This window comes from Nicotiana tabacum, chromosome 21 (genome assembly GCF_000715075.1).
Source record: "Nicotiana tabacum cultivar K326 chromosome 21, ASM71507v2, whole genome shotgun sequence".
Lineage (NCBI taxonomy): Eukaryota > Viridiplantae > Streptophyta > Magnoliopsida > Solanales > Solanaceae > Nicotiana > Nicotiana tabacum.
The window spans coordinates 86,891,773-86,912,901 of NC_134100.1; the positions used below are offsets into that span (position 1 = coordinate 86,891,773).

General features: G+C 36.5%; 1 protein-coding gene across 18 annotated transcripts; it reads right to left on the reverse strand.

Moving 5' to 3' along the window:
• Window positions 1-13,716: 13,716 nt before the first annotated feature.
• Window positions 13,717-20,525, reverse strand: LOC107787054 (uncharacterized). Of its 18 annotated transcripts, none has more exons than XM_075242054.1 (11): window positions 19,867-20,434; window positions 18,507-18,665; window positions 18,334-18,430; window positions 18,125-18,249; window positions 17,401-17,533; window positions 16,150-16,208; window positions 15,982-16,047; window positions 15,320-15,392; window positions 15,134-15,207; window positions 14,688-14,786; window positions 13,717-14,054 (listed from the first exon to the last, which is right to left on the reverse strand). In XM_075242054.1, the coding sequence occupies exons 2-5, from the start codon at window positions 18,577-18,579 to the stop codon at window positions 17,454-17,456; spliced, it is 375 nt and encodes a 124-aa protein (XP_075098155.1). In that variant the 5' UTR covers window positions 18,580-18,665; window positions 19,867-20,434; the 3' UTR covers window positions 13,717-14,054; window positions 14,688-14,786; window positions 15,134-15,207; window positions 15,320-15,392; window positions 15,982-16,047; window positions 16,150-16,208; window positions 17,401-17,453. The 18 variants fall into 18 exon arrangements, 16 of the variants coding, with proteins under 16 accessions (XP_075098155.1, XP_075098154.1, XP_075098150.1 ...); XM_075242053.1 differs by having other exon boundaries at window positions 13,717-14,266; window positions 15,134-15,245; XM_075242052.1 differs by lacking the exon at window positions 13,717-14,054 and adding an exon at window positions 14,131-14,266.
• Between the last annotated feature and the right edge of the window lie 604 nt (window positions 20,526-21,129).

Genomic DNA, 21,129 nt, shown 5'->3' on the forward strand with positions numbered 1-21,129 from the left:
TAAATGTCAAATAACAATTAAAACACGTAATTCAAATAGCATGTAACAATTAATGCAGGAATTCAAGAATTAATATTTGACAAAGAATAGGAGAGAAACAATTATTATAATAATTAATTTATGATTTAAAATAATTTATGATTTTTCAAGTAAGCAGGCAAACAATTAATTTGACGAAGTATAGACACTCGTCACCTCGCCTATACGTCATTCACATGCAATTCACATAACAAATAATTTAAGGGTTTTATTTACTCAAGTCAAGGTTAACCACGACACTTACCTCGCTTTGCAAATTCCAATCAATTATTCAACCACAACGTTTCCTTTTATTTTTGCCTCTGAAAGCTTCAAATCTATTCACAAACAATTCGATATATTCAATACTAATCATAGGAATTAATTCCATATGAATTTACAAATTTTCCGAATAAAAATCTGAAATTCATTTAAATATTCGACAGTGGGACTCACGTCTCAAATCTAAAAAAAAACTCGCAAAATCCGAACACCCGTTCCGCTACGAGTTCAACCATACAAAAATTGTCCAATTCCGATATCAAATGGACCTTCAAATCTTAATTTTTAATTTTTGAAACTTTTTATAAAAATCTGATTTTTCTTCCATAAATTCACGGATTCATGATATAAATTAGTATGAAATCATGAAATATAATCAATATAGGATAAGAAACACTTACCCCAATATTTTCCTGTGAAAATCGCCCAAGAATCGCCTTACCCGAGCTCAAAAATGGAAAAGAGTTAAAAATGGGTCGAAACCCCATTTCCAGAACTTAAGTTCTGCTTATGGGATTTTTACTCATCGCGATCGCGGAAATTCGTTCGCGATCGCGTAGAACAACTTTTGCCCAGGTTCATTTTACTCTTCGCGATCGATGGAATGGCTTCGCGATCGCGGGAATGGCTTCGCGATCGCGAAGCACATTTTGGCTACCCAGACTTTTAACTCTACGTGATCTCGTAAATGCTCATGCGATCGCAGAGTACATTTTTCTAGCCTTACGCGATCACGTAAATGCTCATGCGATCGCGGAGCACAATTGACTTGCCTAGCTCCTGCCTTCCTTCCTTCTACGCGATCGCATCTGGTCCCTTGCGTTCGCAGTGCACTGGGAGTTTACCTTCCTCGATCGCGTGCTTATCTTCGCGAACGCGAAGGGTAAAACTCACTACTTACAATTTACTCTTCGCGATCACAGGATTGGCTTCGCGATCGCGAAGCACAATGCACCAGATGACAACAGAAGCTCAAAAACCAGATTTTCAAAGTTCAAAATCATCCTGGAGCCTATCCGAAACTCAACTGAGCCCTCGGGGCTCCAAACTAAACATGCACACAAGTCCTAATATATCATACGAACTTGCTCGCGCGATCAAATCGCCAAAATAACGCCTAGAACTTTGAATCAGACACCAAATCAAAGGAAATTTTCAAGAAAACTTTGAAACTTATATTTTTACAACTGGACGTCCGAATCACGTCAAATCAACTTCGATTCTCACCGAATTCGGCAAACAAGTCATAAAGATTATAGTGGACCTATACCGGGCTCCGGAACCAAAATATGGACCCGAGGTCAATAAATCCAACATCAGTATTTTCTTAAAAATTATTAAGCTTTCAAGCTTTTAATTATTCATCAAAATTCTATATCTCGGGCTAGGGACCTCGGAATTCGGTTCTGGGCATACGCCCAAGTCCCAAATCATGATACGGACCTACAGAAATTGTCAAAACACTGATCCGGGTCCGTGTTCTAAAAATGTTGACCAAAGTCAACTCAGTTGAGTTTTAAAGCTCTATTTCACATTTTAATTTGTTTTTCACATGAAAACTTTCTAGAAAGTTTTACGGACTGCGCACGCAAGTCGAGGAATGATACATGGTGCTTTTCGAGCTCTTATACCAAAGAATTACTTATTAAATTTAAAGATGATATTTTGGGTCATCACATTCTCCATCCTTAAAACAAACGTTCGTCCTCGAACGGAGTTAGAAAAAGTACCTGAGCTGGAGAAAAGGTGTGGATATTTACTCTGCATGTCCGACTTGGACTTCCAGGTAGATGCCTCTACCGGCTGACCTCTCCATTGCATCCGAAAAAAAGGATAACTCTTAGACCTCAACTGTCAGACCTGCCGGGCTAGAAGAGCCACCGGTTCCTCCTCGTAAGTCAAATCTTTGTCCAATTGGACTAAGCTGAAATCTAACACATGGGACGGATCACCATGATATTTCCGGAGCATAGACACATGGAACACCGTATGAACCGCTGATAAACTAGGTGGTAATGCAAGCCTGTAGGCTACTTCACCCACCCTTTCAAAACTTTCAAAGGGTCCGATATACCTAGGGCTCAACTTGCCCTTTTTTTCGAACCTCATTACACCTTTCATAGGTGAAACCCGGAGCAATATTCTTTCTCTAACCATGAATGCAATATCACGAACTTTACGGTCGGCATAACCCTTTTTCCTAGACTGAGCTGTGCGAAGTCGATCCTGAATAATCTTGACCTTATCCAAGGCATCCTGTACCAAATCGGTACCCAACAATCGAGCCTCTTCCGGTACAAACTAACCAACTGGCGATCGGCATCGCCTTCTATATAATGCCTCATATGGAGCCATCTGAATGCTCGACTGGTAGCTATTATTATAAGCAAACTCCGCAAGTGGAAAGAAATGATCCCAAGAACCTCCAAAGTCTATAACACAAGCGCAGAGCATATCTTCTAATATCTGAAGAGTACGCTCTGACTGTCTGCCTGTCTGTGGATAATATGATGTACTCAACTCCACCCGCGTGCCTAACTCACGCTGTACAGCCCTCCAGAAATATGAGGTAAACTGCGTACCTCGATCTGAAATAATAGACACGGGCACACCGTGAAGGCGGACAATCTTACGAATGTAAATTTCAGCTAACCTCTCTGAAGAATAAGTAACTGCCACTGGAATGAAATGCGCTGACTTGGTCAACCTGTCCACAATGACCCAAACTGCATCAAACTTTCTCTGAGTCTGTGGGATCCCAACAACAAAATCCATAGTGATACGCTCCCACTTCCACTTAGGAATTTCTAACTTCTGAAACAAAATACCAGGTCTCTGATGCTCGTACTTAACTTGCTGACAATTCAGACACTGAGCTACATAAGCAACTATATCCTTTTTCATTCTTCTCCACCAATAATGTTGCTGCAAATATTGATACATTTTTGCGGTACCTGGATGAATAGAATACCTGGAACTGTGTGCTTCTTCAAGAATTAATTCACGAAGCCCATCAACATTAGGCACACAAATACAACCATGTATTCGCAGAACCCCATCCTCCCCCATAACAACCTGTTTGGCATTACTGTGCCGCACCGTATCCTTAAGGACAAGTAAATGAGGATCATCATACCACCTCTCTCAGATGCGCTCATATAAAGAAGACTGAGCGACTGTGCAAGCTCGAACTCGACTGGGTTCTAAAAAATCTAACCTCACGAACTGATTAGCCAAAGTCTGAACATCTGCACATCTGCAGCTAATGGCCTCTCACCAACCGGAATATACGCAAGACTGCCCATACTCACAGCCTTTCTACTCAAAGCATCGGCCACCACATTGGCCTTTCCGGGGTGATACAAAATGGTGATATCATAGTCTTTCAACAACTCCAACCATCTTCTCTGCCTCAAATTAAGATCCTTTTGTTTGAACAGATACTGAAGGCTACGATGATCAGTAAATACCTCACACGAGACACCGTAGAGGTAATGCCTCCAAATCTTCAGCGCATGAACAATGGCTGCCAATTCTAAGTCATGAACAGGATAATTCTTCTCGTGAACTTTCAACTGCCGTGACGCATATGCAATTACCTTGCCATCTTGCATTAATACTACACCAAGCCCAATATGAGATGCGTCATAATATACCGTATACGATCCTAAACCTGTGGGTAATACCAACACTGGCACCGTAGTCAAAGCGGTCTTGAGCTTCTAAAAGCTCAACTCACACTCGTCTAACCATCTGAATGGGATACCCTTCTGGGTTAGTCTGGTCAGTGTGCTTGCTATAGATGAAAACCCTTCCACGAACCAACGATAATAACCTGCTAAACCCAGGAAACTCCGGATCTCTGTAAGTGAAGTAGGTCTAGGCCAATTATGAACAACCTCAATCTTTTTAGGATCCACCTTTATGCCTTCTGCCGATACCACATGCCCCAAAAAGGCAACTGAGTCTAACCAAAACTCACATTTGAAAACTTGGCATATAACTGATTATTCTTCAAAGTGTGAAGCACACTTCGAAGATACTGCTCATGCTCCTCTCGACTGCTGAAGTAAATTAAGATATCATCAATGAATTCAACCACAAAAGAGTCCAAATAAGTCTTGAACACCCGATTTATCAAATCCATAAATGCTGCTGGGGCATTTGTCAACCCAAATGACATCACTAGGAATTCGTAATGCCCATATTGAGTTCGAAAAGCTATTTTAGGAACATCATATGCCCTAATAATCAACTGATGGTAACCAGACCTCAAATCTAACTTCAAAAATACCTTGGCACCCTGAAGCTGATCAAATAAATCATCAATTCTTGGAAGCGGATATTTGTTTTTGATAGTGGCTTTGTTCAACTGCCGATATTCTATACACATCCGCATAGAGCCATCTTTCTTCTTTACAAATAATACTGGTGCAACCCAGGGCGAGAAACTAGGTCTAATGGATCCCTGATCCAGCAAGTCTTGTAACTGCTCTTTCAATTCTTTCAACTCTGGCGGGGCCATACGGTATGGTGGAATAGAAATGGGCTGAGTCCCCGGAGCCAAATCAATACAGAAGTCAATATCTCTGTCGGGTGGCATCCCCGGCAAATCTGTAGGAAATACTTCTGGAAATTCACGAACAACTGGTACTAAGTCCATAGAAGGAGAACCCGTATTGGGATCGCGAATATAAGCCAAATAGGATAGACACCCTTTCTTTACCATACGCCGAGCTTTCATATAAGAAATAACCTTGCTGGCAGAATGGCCAGGAGTTCCTTTCCACTCTAACCAAGGTAACCCCGACATAGCTACGGTCACTGTCTTGGCATGACAATCCAATATAGCATGATAAGGGGACAACCAATCCATACCCAAGATGACATCAAAATCTACCATATCAAGAAGTAGAAGATCCACACTAGTCTCAAGATTACCAATAGTAATCACACACGAACGATAGACATGATCTACTACAACAGAGTCTCCCGCCGGTGTAGATACACATAGAAGCACTCAGAGAATCACAAGGCACAACCAAATATGAAGCAAAATAGGAGGACACATAGGAATAAGTAGATCCTGGATCGAATAGAACTGAAGCATCTCTATGGCAAACTGGAATAATACCTGTGATCACGGCATCAGATGACTCGGCTTCAGGCCTAGCTGGAAAAGCATAAAATCGGGGCTGGGCCCCACCACTCTAAACTACGTCTCTGGGACGGCCTCTAACTGGCTGGCCTCCACCTCTAACGGTCTAACCTCTACCTCTAATTGCCTTACATCCACCTCTAACGGTCTAACCTCTACCTCTAATGACCTTACATCCACCTCTAATAGCCTAACCTCCACCTCTAGCTGCCTGACCCTTACCTCTTGCTGGCTGAGCAGGCGGTGAAGCAACCGGTGCCGGTATGATGGCACGAGAATCTTGCCAAGATCTGTTACTCGCCAATCTAGGGCAATACCTCTTGATGTGACCAATGTTCCCACACTCATAACACCCATCCTGATGCCGTGGCTGCTGAAGCTGAAGCTAACCCAAATGGGCCGGATAACTGTTATAGTAACTCTGGAGTGGTGGTGCACTGATATGAGCTGAATGTGCACTGAATGCTGGCTGCCCAGTGTAAGGCATAATAGGACCGTGACTCCCTGAAGCACCGGGAGATGCATTAAGTGCTGAATGAAACGGTCTAGGAGGATGACCCCTACCAAAATTACCTCTGCCTCCAGACGAGGCACCATTGAAACCACCGAACTGACGAGGCCTCTTATCGGACCTCTACCCTCTCTCATGTGCAAGAACCATCTCAATCCTCCTTGCGACATTAGCAGCCGCCTGAAAAGAAATCTCACTTTCGGTCTCCTTGGCCATCTAAAGTCTGAGAGGGTGAGTGAGTCCCTCAATAAACCTCCTCACTCTCTCTCCCTCCGTAGGTATTAAAAGGAGAGCATGAAGGGCCAAATCCACAAAACGGGACTCATACTGAGTAACAGTCATACTGCCATGCTGTAGACGCTCAAATTGCTTGCGGAATTCCTCTCTCAGTATGATCCGTCCCATGTGTTAGATTTCAGCTCAGTCCAATTGGAAAAAGATTTGACTTATGAGGAGGAGTCGGTAGCTATCCTAACCCGGCAGGTCCGACAATTAAGGTCTAAAAGTTATCCCTCTGTTCGGGTGCAATGGAGAGGTCATTCAATTAAAGCATCTACCTGGGAATTCGAGCCGGACATGCGGAGAAGATATCTCCACCTTTTCACCAGCTCGGGTATTTTTCTAACTCCGTTCGAGGACGAACGTTTGTTTTAGAGGTGGAGAATGTGATGACCCAATATGTCATCTTTAATTTTAAATATTCATTTCTGTATTCTGAGGCCTGCTCCGTTATGTCATTTATGACTTGTGTACCAAATTTGATGTCATTCCGAATTCATTTATTCTGTTTTGGCACGAGATTTGCAAATTAAAAGTTTAAAACTCAAAGTTCAAATCGGGGTATGAATTGTAATTTCAGTGTTGTTTGACGTGATTTTAGACCCCGAGTCAGTCCGTATTATGTTACGGGACTTGTTGGTATATTCGAGCGGGGTTTCGAGTACCCCGAGAGTGAAACGGATTGAAATCGGAACAAGAATCAGACTTAAGCAAAATCTGAAATTTTGAGTTCTGGTGTAATCGCACCTGCGGAATTTTGACCGCAGGTGCGAGCTCGCAGAAGCGAGACTTCTATCGCAGATGCAGTCTTCGCAGGTGCGGCCCTTTTGCGCAGAAGTGGACGTCGTAGGTGCGGAACCTCGCCTGGCAGCCCTACTTCGCAAATGCGAGACCGTAGGTGCGAAAATATAGTCTGCAAATGCAAAAATGCTGGGCAGAATACATAAAATCTGGTCTTAGCTATTTTTACTCATTTTTGAGTTTCAAGTCTCGGATTTGGGCGATTTCAAGGGGAATTTTCACAACTTTGAACTGGGTAATTGTTCTTTATCATATAGTGATTGTATTTCACAAATCCATGTCTATATTCATCATTTATTTCGGATTTAGATAGAAGAAATTGGAATTTTTGTAAAACTTTCCAAAAAGGAAAAATTAAGATTTGAAGGTCCATTTGATATCGGAATTGGACAAATTTGGTATGGTTGAACTCCTATCGGAACGGGTGTTCGGATTTCGCGAGTTTTTCCGAGATTTGTGACGTGGGTCCCACTGCTGAATATCTTAATGAATTTCGGATTTTTATCCGAAAAATTTGTAAATTCATATGGAATTAATTCCTATGATTCGTATTGAATATATTGAATTGTTTGTGAATAGATTTGAAGCTTTCGGAGGAAAATTTAAAACGAAAATCTGTGGTTGAATAATTAATTGGAATTTATAAAGCGAGGTAAGTGTCGGGGTTAACCTTGACTTGAGGGAATAGAACCCTTAAATTGTTTGTTATGTGAATTGCATGTAAACGACGTATAGGCGCGGTGACGAGTGTCTATACGTCGTCAAATTAATAGTTTGCCTGCTTACTTGAAAAATCATAAATTATTTTTAATCATAAATTAATTATTATAATGATTGTTTCTCTCTTATTCCTTGCAAATATAAATATTTGAGCTCCTGCATTAATTGTTACATGCTATTTGAATTATGTGCCTTAATTATTATTTGACATTTAGCATAATAAATATTAAACTGCCTATTTGCTCCCTGATTTCCATAATAATTTGCTATTTGTCATTGTTTGCTTCATAATTAAACCATAATTATTGTATGCTTGTTGTCTCGTAATTTTATATTAATTATTACATTTATTGGGAAAACAATTCTTCTATATGAATTGGTAAATGAAAATGTTGGAGGAGCGGTTTGCACGCCGCAACATGATTGATTATAATGAATATATTGGAGGATCGGGTTGCACGCCGCAACAGACTTATTAAAAGTCAATATTGGAGGATCGGGTTGCATGCCGCAACAGACTTATTAAAAGTCAATATTGGAGGATCGGATTACACGCCGCAGCAGACTTATTAACAGTCAATATTGGAGGATCGGGTTGCACGCCGCAACAGACTTGTTAAAAAGTTAATATTGGAGGATCGGGTTGCACCCTGCAGCAGACTTGATTAAAATGAATATGTTGGAGGAGCGGGTTGCACGCCGCAACATAACTAAATGTGGATATATTGTGAGAGAGGGTTGCACGCTGCAATAGAAATAATGGAAATGATAATTGGTTATGACTGCTGAGTTGCCTTCAATTATTATAAATGAATTACCTGATTTATTCCTATTATTGTTGTTGTTACTAATATTGCGTACAGGTTAATGTAAGTGAACCGCCTTAGCCTCGTCACTAATTCGTCGAGGTTAGACTCAACACTTACCAGTACATGGGGTCGGTTGTACTGATACTACACTCTGCACTTCTTGTGCAGATTTTGGAGTTGGTCTCAGCGGCGTACCATAGACTTGTTCGGATTTCAGCTATCAGAGGAGACTTCAGGTATAACTCCATGGCGTCCGCAGTTCTGAAGTCCCCGTCTATTGTACTTTAGCTGTGTATTTATTTCCAGATAACTTTATATTATTCAGACCTTTATTTGTATTTATTCTAGAAGCTCGTGCACTTATGACACCAATTCTGGGATGGTATTTAGACACCGTTATTATTATGGATTATTTCAAAATTGCTTCCGCATTTGCTTCCTTGTTATTAATAAATTTAAAAATTATTTTAAAATGGATAATATTATTCTAACGTTGGCTTGCCTAGCAAGTGAAATGTTAGGCGCCATCACGGTCCGAAGGTGGAAATTTCGGGTCGTGACATAAACGGGAAATGTCGGGAGGAAAACATACTGAGGGGAATACTAGATAAAGAACTACAACAGAATGATAACCTGAGCAGTCAATATACCATGAATCAACAAGAATAGTGAAAACAGTAAAGGAAAAATGCACGGCATCACCCTTCATGCTTTTACTCTCAATCTCACCATAAAATCAATAGAAACGACACGGCATCACCCTTAGTGCATTAACTCTCATATCATGGCATGGCATCACCCTTCGTGCTTTTATACTCACAATATGGCACGGCATCACCCTTCGTACTTTTACACTCACAATATGGTACGGCATCACCCTTCGTGCATTAACACTCACAATATGGCACGGCATCACCCTTCCTGCATTAACACTCACAATATAGCACGGCGTCACCCTTCGTGCATTAACACTCTCCCTTTCCATAATGCAATGCATAATAATAATACGGAGATAGAATAACAAGTACAAACCTTACTTCAATATTTGGTTCCGCAAGATAAATCTCAACTTTTAAATAAATACTCGATTACTAACAGAAAATCCGTAAACATGATAATGGCGATCAATTTAACAACACTAGTGTAAATATGTAGCAATTAGACATAGGAAGAGACAATATAAGAAAATGGAAGAAACGTGGAAAAATAGGTAAATTGGCAGCGCATAAGTACTCGTGACCTCACATATACGCCGCTCACATGAATTTCACTTACCAAATAATCTAAGGTTCCTAATTCCCTCAAGTCAGGGTTAGACACAACACTTACCTCGCTCTGAAGGCCACTTAATTCTCAATCACAATTTTTTCTTTGGAATTCACCTCCAAATCACTCGTACCTATTCAAAAATGACTCAATAATATCAAACATTGCTAAAGGAATCAAGTTTAATGAATAATTACAGATTTCCCAAATTTTCCTCCAAAAAGTCGAAAAATCGACCCCGGGCCCGCTTGGTCAAAACCCGAGGTTCGAACCAAAATTCATTTACCCATTCACCCCCGAGCCCGAATATATAATTAGTTTTAAAATCCGACCACAAATTGAGGTCTACATTCCCAAATTTCTGAAATCCTTAGTTTCTACCCAAAACCCTTAATTCTACCATGAAAACTTTAGATTTTAGGTTGAAATCTTGGAAAATGTAGTGAAAAATTGAAAGAAACCAGTTTAGAATTACTTACCTATGATTTGGGGAATAAATAGTCTTTGGAAAAATCGCCTCTTGTGTTTTAGATCTTGAAAATTTGGGAAATGAATGAAAATTCCCGTCCAAAAGTCATTTTGATCAGCTGCACTTGTCGCATTTGTGACCTGAGCTTCGCAAATGCGAAGGAGTTATCACAAATGTGAAGCCCTTCACACTTCTGCTGCCTTCGCAAATGCGAAGATAAGTTCGCAAATGCGAACTTTAATCTTCGCAAATGCGACTAAATGATCGCATTTGCGATCACTACCCTTCCCCGACTCCCTTCGCAAATGCGAAAGAAAACTCACAAATGCGAAAACTATTGGCCCAGCTTCTCTTCGCATTTGCAATGAGAAGCTCGTAAATGCGAACCTCTCAGAGGTCGCTATTGCGATGCCTGATCTCGCAAATGAGATATCAGAGGCCTGCAATAATATCAGATGCACCAGCAGTGTTTTCCAAGCCAAATCTCACTCCATAGCCTATTTGAAACTCACCCGAGTCTCCGGGGTTCTAAATCAAAGGTGCACACAAGTTTAAAAACATCATACGAACTTGTTCGCACGATCAAATCGCCAAAATAACACCTAGAACTACGAATTTAGCACCAAATCAAATAAAATTCTCAAGAACACTTTAAAATTCATATCTTCTCAACTGGACGTCTGAATCATGTCAAATCAACTCCGTTTCTCACCAAATTTCACAGACAAGTCTTAAATATCATAATGAACCTGTATCGGGCTCCGGAACCAAAATATGGACCTGATACTAACAATGCCAAATATCAATCAATTCTTAAAAATAATTAATTTTCAGACTTATAATTTTCATCAAAAATTCATAACTTGAGCTAGGGACCTCCGAATTCGATTCCGGGCATACGCCCAGGTCCCATTATTCGATACGGACCCACTGGGACAGTCAAAACACAGATCTGGACCCGTTTACCAAAAAGGTTGACCAAAGTCAACTAAAATTAACTTTTAAGGCATAAATTCTTATTTTCATCAATTTTCAACATAAAAGCTTTCCGGAAACCTGCCCAGACTGCGCACGCAAATTGAGGAGGATAAAAATGAGATTTTTAAGGCATAAGAGCGCAAATTTGAGTTAATACGAGAAAGAAATCAGACCTATAACCTCACTGCAGTGGCTTGTAGACTTGCTTTGCTGCGGAAAGCTCAAGTGAAAACCTATTAGAACTGTGGGCCTCACCCGTCTACTACTCGACCTTAAGTAACTACAGTTAGGAGGATCCATCCAATAGCTTAATGACTTGCTTGGGTCATCTAAGAGGTAAGGCCTCCTCTGATCGACCCTAACTTTCATTATTGAGCTAAAGGAGTTCCCTAGCCCTTCAAGTTTACACGCTGATCCCTCTATGATGGCATTCTTCTTCCTCTCTGACTTTACGATATTATTCTAGCAAAAGCTAGTATGACCTTTTGGGTCATCTCTCTCTCTCTCTCTCTCTCTCTCTCTCTCTCTCTCTCTCTATATATATATATATATATATATATATATATATATATATATATATATATATATTTGTGTGTGTGTGTGTGTGTAGATATTCTCGTTCAAAGTTGGGTCTTGTGCGAACTCACTTGAAACTTTAGTCTATTATGAAATTTCCAACTTGACTTATCCTTAGGGCTCTTCTTAGACCATAAACCATTCTTAATGCACCTCATACATATATTATCATGATGAATTGATATCATTCAAATTATTAGTCTTGTTTATACCCGAATTAATATAATTAGCACCCGCCAATCTTCTTAATGGTCTTAAAACACTTCGAAATTTTTCGTGGTGTTATAATTTTATATATATTTAAATTAAAAAATAATAACCAATAACTAATTATTAACTACGTATGCCATGTGGCTTTTTTATGATGCCACTTGGGTTAAGGAGATGGCTTTTCTCCTCTCCTTTTAATAATATATAGATTTTTTATTTTAAAATAATTTACAGTCTCCAACTTGAAACTACTCTCCAATTTGATTGGACAAGTTTTTTATTATAAAATATTTTATTTTATTATTTTATAGCTATTTAAATTCAAAAACAATAACCAATAACTAATTATTAACTACTTATGCCATGCGCCTTTTTTCTAGACTGCCACTTGGCTTAAGGAGAGGGCTTTTTCCTCTGCTTTTAATAATATATAGATATAGATTTGAAAACTCCAACTTGAAACTACTTTCCAATTTGAATGGACAAGTTTTTTTAATTTTTGTTTTTATTATAAAATATTTTATTTTATTATTTTATAGATATCTAAATTCAAAAACAATAACCAATAACTAATTATTAACTTCTTATGCCCCGTGCCTTTTTCTAGGCTGCCACTTGGTTTAAGGAGATGGCTTTTCCCTTTCCTTTTAATAATATATAGATATATTTGAATGGACAGTTGTTTTTCATTTTTTATTATAAAATATTTTATTTTATTATTTTATAGATATTTAAATTTAAAAACTTAACCAATAACTAATTATTAACTAAATAACTAATTATTAACTACTTATGCCATGTGATTTTGTTTTATGATGCCACTTGGCTTAAGGAGAGGGCTTTTTCCTCTCCTTTTAATAATATATATATAGAAGATATAGATAATTTAAAGACTCCAACTTGAAACTACTCTCCAATCTGAAAGGACAATTTTTTTTTCGTTTTTTATTATAAAATATTTTATTTTATTATTTTATAGATATTTAAATTCAAACACAATAATCAATAACTAATTATTAACTACTTATGCCATGTGGCTTTTTTTTTATAATGCCACTTGGCTTAAGGAGGGGTTTTTTTTCTCTCTTATTAATAATATAGATTTGTTTTTCGTTTTTTATTATAAAATATTTTATTTTATTATTTTATAGATATTTAAATTCAAAAACAATAACCAATAACTTATTATTAACTACTTATGCCATGTGGCTTTTATATGATGCCACTTGGTTTAAGGAGAGGGTTTTTTCCTCTCCTTTTAATAATATATAGATTTGTTTTTCGTTTTTTATTATAAAATATTTTATTTTATTATTTTATAGATATTTAAATTCAAAAACAATAACCAATAACTAATTATTAACTAGTTATGCCATGTGACTTTTTTTTTATGATGCCCCTTGGCTTAAGGAGAGGGTTTTTTCCTCTTCTTTTAATAATATTAGTATACATACCCACACGATGTGCGGATAATATAAAATAAATATTTTTTTACGATAGACACAAAGGAGCATTAAAATGCTATTATTTTATGAACCATTGAATGTACCGGATATTCATACATTCAAGTCATAAGGATATATAGTTATCCATTAGAAAACATCTGGCGAGGAAAGGACGTAATTTAAAATATGACACATAGGAAAAACTAATTTGTGATAGAACAACAATTATGCTACAATAACCACATTGTAGTTGCTACATATCATATCTACTGCTTGCAAAGTGCTTGGTCTTAGTCATTCATCATCATTTTTCTGAAATTCTAGTAATTGCTGAGGTTTTAGCTAAACTTTAGTGAAATAATGACTTGATAAACAATGCTGAAACAGCTAGAGCTAGTATAATTCACCCCAAGAAGTTAGCACTGTGATCATCAAACGCTCCTTTGCATTGAAGTTTACAGTAGAAATATTGAGAAAGCCAAAAATCCCAAAACATTGGATGTCTTAGGTGATACTGTCTCCATAGGCGAAGCTAAAATGCAAGACAAAAGGGAAAAAATATTGAACAGGTGCATTGATACTTTGACTGTTAAAACTTTGGAGAATATGAATTTCTGCATGCTATACATAATAGAACCAGTAAAAAGACAGTTTAAGAAGTTCATATCGGCAACACTTATATTGCTTTTTTGTTCCGAAGAAAACTTGTGGTGTTTGATGATCTAGGAGACAATCCTTCAGAAACTGATAAAATGGGATGAATTAGTAATGAACTTAACTTTAAAGAATGCCAGCACCAACCAATAAGTATTGACATAATATTTTCAAAACTAACATAAAATAATTACATAAAAATATTTAATGTCCACATTGTTTCATTGAAATAATTATGTCAAGATCAGCACAATATTTTTAAGATTAACAACAATTATTGAAAACACGAAAATCTTACTTCATAAGGTGTAATCTTTAGAACCTAAGTAAAAAATCCAATAATAGAAAAATAGTTCAATTGAGTGCACCAAAATTAGTCGATTAATATGAACCTTATCACAACTGTTATCGATGATTTGTTTCACACCTCAAAAATAAAAAGTATTGGTATTCACAAATTACTTGACTTCATGGGGTTGATCTTCACTTTTGGGCTAGCAGATTCAAATACCTTATCATGAGTCGATGATTTCAAACAGGCTATGCTTCATGTTGGTAGCCTTGCACGAGATAACTTCGAGAACATCAAATGCCTCCTTCATTGAGCAATCTAAAAGGTAAAGCGAATAGTCAACATATTCGTCATTAGCGGGAAAGCAGCAACCAATGGAGAATTGACTTTCATTTGAATGGCGTTTGAATCTATTATATCATACGTAATATGTTTGAAGTGCACCATAGTAGCATTATATCGAAATTAAGATGTAAGTCTCTAGAACTACGAGCGAAAAGAAAATAGGAGTGTTAAAATAAATAATACTACGTTGCCAAAAACCGACGATGCAGCAGCAAAATAAAATTTTCCTTTCACAATGCACAAAGCTGTGAAAAGCAGAATGTAAAAAATTCAAAGTTGAGTTAAAAATATATATGTATAAATATACAAAGAATATGGACCTGTTTTTTGAATATATTGTAGTTCCATAGGTCTTTATTTTGAAAGGTTCAAGCGGATCGTGGTTTCAACGTTCCTGTAGAGTAATATAATTTTTTATCACGGCGGGAAAAGCTGTGAAAAACAGAACGATATAGATTTAGAACAGTATTCAATAGAATTTATGTATTAATAAAAGTAATATGGACCTGACACTTGTTTATATCATAGTTCCAGAAATCCTCTTTCCAACGATAAAAATGGATCGTGGTTTCAATGTGTCTGCGGAAATTTATGATTTTTTTAGTTAGGATGCACAAAGCTGTAGAAAGCACAATAACAGATATTTAGAACTAAAGTCAAATGCCTATATGTATAAATGTATTAATAACTAGAGCTGATTTCTAGAATTATTTTAGTTGCAGAAGTTATTATTCCAACGGCACAAGTGGATAGGCATTTCGATGTGTCTGCAAAGAAAATATGAATTTTTTAGTGAGGACGCGCAAAGCTGTAAAAAATAGAATGACAGAAAATACGAACCGACTTCAAAAGCATATTCATATTAATCTACAAAGACTTAGGATCTGATTTTTGTATATATTGTGGTGTCAGAAGTCCTCTTTCTAATGGCACAAGCAGATCATGATTTCGACTTTGTGCAAAGAGATGTTAATTTTTTTTAGTGAAGACGCTCAAAGCTGTAAAAACATAAGGGCAGAAATTCAGAAATAAGTATAAAAGAATATCTTGATGAAGATGCATATCAAAAATTATAGAAATTTATGAGAAGTAACAATGAGATATGGATTTGCGCATGCTATTTATTACATGATATAACCATAAATAAGACAGTTGAAGAACTTCATACCAGCAACAATTGAATTCTTTTTTATTCCAAAGGAAACTTCTGTTGTTGTTGACGTAGGAGGTAGTCCTTCATAAAATGACAGTATAAAACGGGATGGATTAGTAATGAACTTAATTTAAAAGAAGGGATAGTTTTTCGTAATATAGACCTTAACTTATTGTTAAATACCTGAACATGTAGAGATGTCAACATGCATGCCGCAAAGAAGTGGCAACTTAAGTGCTAATCTGGAGTTTATAGGAAGAGAGATGAGGTTAGTTTGACTGAGCAATAGGCAAAGACAACTTGGTTTCTGGCTAGAGACTTGCATTAGATTATGAATTTAATTTTTCCTGTACTGATAGCCTATGGCCAAAAGGGATTGATACTGTATGGAAGAACGGCAAGCATTAAAAAAAAAGGAAACAACTAACTGATTGGAGTAAGTGCTATAATATAACATACGCGATATTTTGAACTTCTTCCCGACAGAATGACGTGAAGTAAAATTCATGTTAATAAAGTTTGAAAATTGTGCACCATTTTTATAAGCCTTAAATTGAAGCCATACTGAATTCACTTGTATTTCGGCACTCCCGTCAGACTCCAACAACACATTAGTGATCATCCTATTGAGAAACATCTCTTCCTCAATGGGAATACTCTTGACATTAAGGATTTTGATATTTAGTACCCGAACAGATATTAATTCAAACTTTTGAATCAACGATGATATGTAATCTATTTGAAGAATTACATATATTTTGATTGCAGATGTGGTGGTGAAAGTAAACTCACCTATTAACAGTGAATGCAATAAAAACCAAACTTTAGTATATATTCAGTACATAAGTAGTAAAATACGTAGCAATGATCAGTAAATATAAACCAATTGCCACAGAATTCTTTAACTGTTGTATTAATGAATATGACAATGTAAGGGCCAGAGCCATCGTATAGATAAGGTTAAACTTTTCTCTAAATTCTTCCCACAAAGTTATTTTTAATTTTGCAGAACTGTCGAGGGAAAAAGATGAAACATAATCTAGTTGAGTAAAATCGAAAATGTAATATAAAGATATATGTTCTTAAACAAATTGAAAACAAAAATTAAGGTAAGAATTAATCCATTTTTCTGGAAGATAAAAAACAAAAGGTAGGTAAAAAGAGATGAGAGGCTTAAAAAGAAGAATTGAGGATGAAGAACTCATACAACAACTACTATGTCTCAATTCCAAGCAAGTTGAAGTTAATTATATGTGTCCTCACTAACCATATAAACTCATCTCAAACCAATAATATACAATGAGCAGAACAAATAGAAACTTCAAATAAATATTCACCTCTAATTATTTTTTCTTATCAGAATTTTCACTATCAAAGTTTCATAAAAATATAAAATTGAAGGCTATACAATGACATTGCTCGATTCAAAATTACCTCTTGAAGCATTTTCCCTGTTAGATTACTTTTTCCTTTTGGATTAACAACTTTTATACCCCAGCCAAAGAGTGCAGTGATTGAACATAGATGCAAGTAAAGACAAATTCTATACAGCTTCCATGAATCACCGCTGTTAATAGTTGAGAAAAAAAATACTTTTTCGTCAGCGACACCAGAAACACTACCACCTCGTGACACACTTGACATTTTGAACTCCCAAATAAAATGTCACTTACATACTGACTGGTCCAATAAATTGCTAGAGGCTGCATAAGCTATTCATTTTCGTCAAAACAATTAATAACAAATAGCAAATCAAAGTAGAAGAAAGATATGCAGCAACAAAATGAGTCATCACACCAGCACACACAAATGTTATAGTAAAAATACCAGTCATAGTCATTCTTGAGTATAGATGTATAGTTGAGTATTCTTGAGTAAAAATACCAGTCATAGTCATTCTTGAGTATCAATGACTAAAACAGTTAGATGTATAGTTGGAAAATTTTATTTGAGTATAGATGCAGTGAATTTGTTTTTTATATATAAATGTATATATTGAACCGTGTTTTAAACTCGTCAGATTGAGAAAAATTTAGATTAATCCACAACTTTGATGCATTCCAAGTATTGCGCACAGAATATGAATTTACAAAACAACGTACGTGTAAGATATAATGAATAACTTTCACACAGTAATGTCAAACTGAATATATTTTACCTTGAAATTTATGGGCTTTTATGAGCTGCATCACAATAATAATAAGCTGGCTGTTAGAAATTAGCAGGTGAGGTACAATTTCATCAACAAACTCGCCCCAGAATGTAGCAGACAACTTCTTCCTCCTGCCACATAGAAATAAAAATATAATTTTAGCATATGTAATTATCAAATCCATCCTTAATTGGTAGATGAATGTTTATTCTTACTCATCATCTTCTAGCTCAATATCCATAAACTTCCTAGAAATTCCACCTTGTTTGTGCGTGTGTACCTCACTAAAACCGACGATTTCTCCGATCACATCTAAAGAAAAAGAATTCGTTAAAATAAATAATAGAAAAGTTCATAATTAGAAATTTAAGGTAAAAGTTACTTTTACCGAACAATTCAGTCTCGTTCACATCAACCTTATTTATCAATTGATCATATGGTCGCAAATCAAAGATATTCATTGGAAAAGTGGATCAGTTGTTTTAGCCACTGTTGTCCGTTGAGTAAACGTCAGCCTCAACCTATGTTTTGTGGTGTTGAACTTCTCCTTATTATGACAAACGATAAAGTTCGTCATATGATATAATCCAAGCTCAGTAATTTATATTTTGAAAAGATGCAAAATTGACTTGCCAATAGAAGTATGTATCTGATCGTCCTACAAAGAAATTACATTAAATAACAGAAAGTGTTTGAAGGACTTAGTAATACTGTCACACCTCCTTTTTCCCGCGAGGATAGGGGATAAGGGAGTTTTTCCAATTTAAGTGACATAATTCAAAATAGGATTATTTATTTATTCAGAGTCGCCACTTGGAATAATTTATGGTGTCCCAAGTCACTGGTTTGTTTTAAAATCCCAGATCGAGAAAATTGACTCTATTTTTATGGTCTGCGAACACACAAGACCGGGTAAGGAATTCTGTTAACACGGAAGAAGGTGTAAGGCACTTTCGAGTTCCGTGGTTTTAGCACGGTCGCTTAACAATTACACTTAGCTCGATTATCTGATTATTGCATATTTTGAACCTATGTGCATTTTATTCCTTTTGCCACTTTAAATATTTTTGGAATTTATTTGAACAAGTCGCAATGTCGTGCACTCATTTATTTTTTTGTACACATTGCGAATCGCGCCACGTGAAACGCACCTGCGATTTACAACATGTTCGTTTTATTATTATTTGAAGTTCTGGTCGAGTCACGTGAAACGCACACTCGAATTGGGATTTACGTATCGCGACCATGCCCCGGGAACCGTACCCATAATCACGATGATTTATTATTAATCGCACCTAAAGAATAGCTACGATGTTCATGAGTTATTCATTTGCTAAAGTTTAAGACTATTTGGGAATGTCCAAGAATTATAGAATCCTTTATGCACATGATTACTGGCGAAATGACTTATCTAACGAACTTTCTTTCATTTTTTTATTATTGATTAATAATTAATAGAAGAGCAGAGATGTTATTAATTGAATAAAAATCAAGCAACTAAATATCAAAAACAGAAGGCTGTCCATTCGAGACCCAAAGAAAATTCACAGACAAGTTATATGGCCATTAGCAATTAATTCTAAACTTAATCAAACTGAACATAATACTTATTAGTTGCATAATTTAATTCCAACCCTCCAAACATCAAAATATGCAAATCAAAAGACCACGGACACAAATAAAGTATTTAACAAAGAATACACAATATCACTAGTAATGTTGAAGCAATAAGGAAAAAGAAAACAAACCTTTTATTAGCTTTCAAAGTATACAAAGAAAGGCACGTTGAAGAAGCTAACAACGAACAGACCCGCTAACAATAGACCATGTCGGAACCTCGAAACTCGCCGGGAAAAGCTCGTCGGAAAATTCAACTCGAACCCGACCAAAACGTTGTTGTTTTGTGAGGAAAGAGGGTTATTTTTGAGCTGTTTTTCAGCTGAATTTGGAGCTTCATTGGACTGGTTTTACTAGTGGTCTGAGGCTGGTTTCTATGGCTAAAACAGTGAGGGTTAGGACGAGAGGGAAACAGTGGAGTGACGAAGGGAAATGCTCGTCAGCAAACTGGTGGTCAGCTCCAGCAGCGGCGATGGCTGCTAAAAGCGAGAAGTGTGCGAGAAAACAAAAACAAAAGAAAAGAGCAGTGAGAGGAGGGGGTGAGCAGCGGGGCTGGCCATAGTTGCCGGTATTTTTTCGGCTACTCGTCGGCGATGGAGATCAAGAAGGGTGGTCGGCTTTTCCTTTTTCTCTGTTTCCTGAAATCGATCCCCTCTATATCTCTCGTGCTCTCTCTATCTTCTCCTTTTTTTAGCCCCCAGTTCTTTTTGTTTCTCTATCTATCCACACTCTATTTCTGTTTGTTTCCCCACCCCTGCTTTCCCCATTCTTTTTCCTCTATGCGGTCAACGTCCGTTTTTTATAATGTGGGGTGAATATATGAGGATAAAATGAAAGAATGTGGATAGAATATTCTTCCAAAAAACTGAAATGGCCAAAACACGAGTCTGCCCATGTGATGCTATGAGAATTTTGGATAAAAAGAAATCAAATTTTGTTATGAAACTTTGTCATTTTGTGCTGAGATGGCATAATCTCATTTGCTCACTTTTTATTTTTTTGGCTGATTTTTTTTTCTTGATAATAACTAAAAGAAAAACAAAACATAATCCTACTAAACTAAAAATAGCAAGGTAAAATTACTACATACTCAATATCTTATTTATTAAAGCATCTAACTTAGAAATTAAATTAATATAGACGTAAAACATAATAAAAAATTTTAAAAACCTTTTTTTTTCTTTGCAAATGAAGATAAAACCTATACTAAAAATGTGACTCTTCTTTTTTTATTTTATTATTGTTTTCAATTTTCTTAAGTAATATATATAAAAGTAGAAATAAGAGTTAAAATATGTAGATTAAACTTAAAATATATTTACATACTAAAAAGTGATGAAAAACTCAAATATAGTCAAAAATTAGGTATTCACAAATACAATAATTCCAGATTA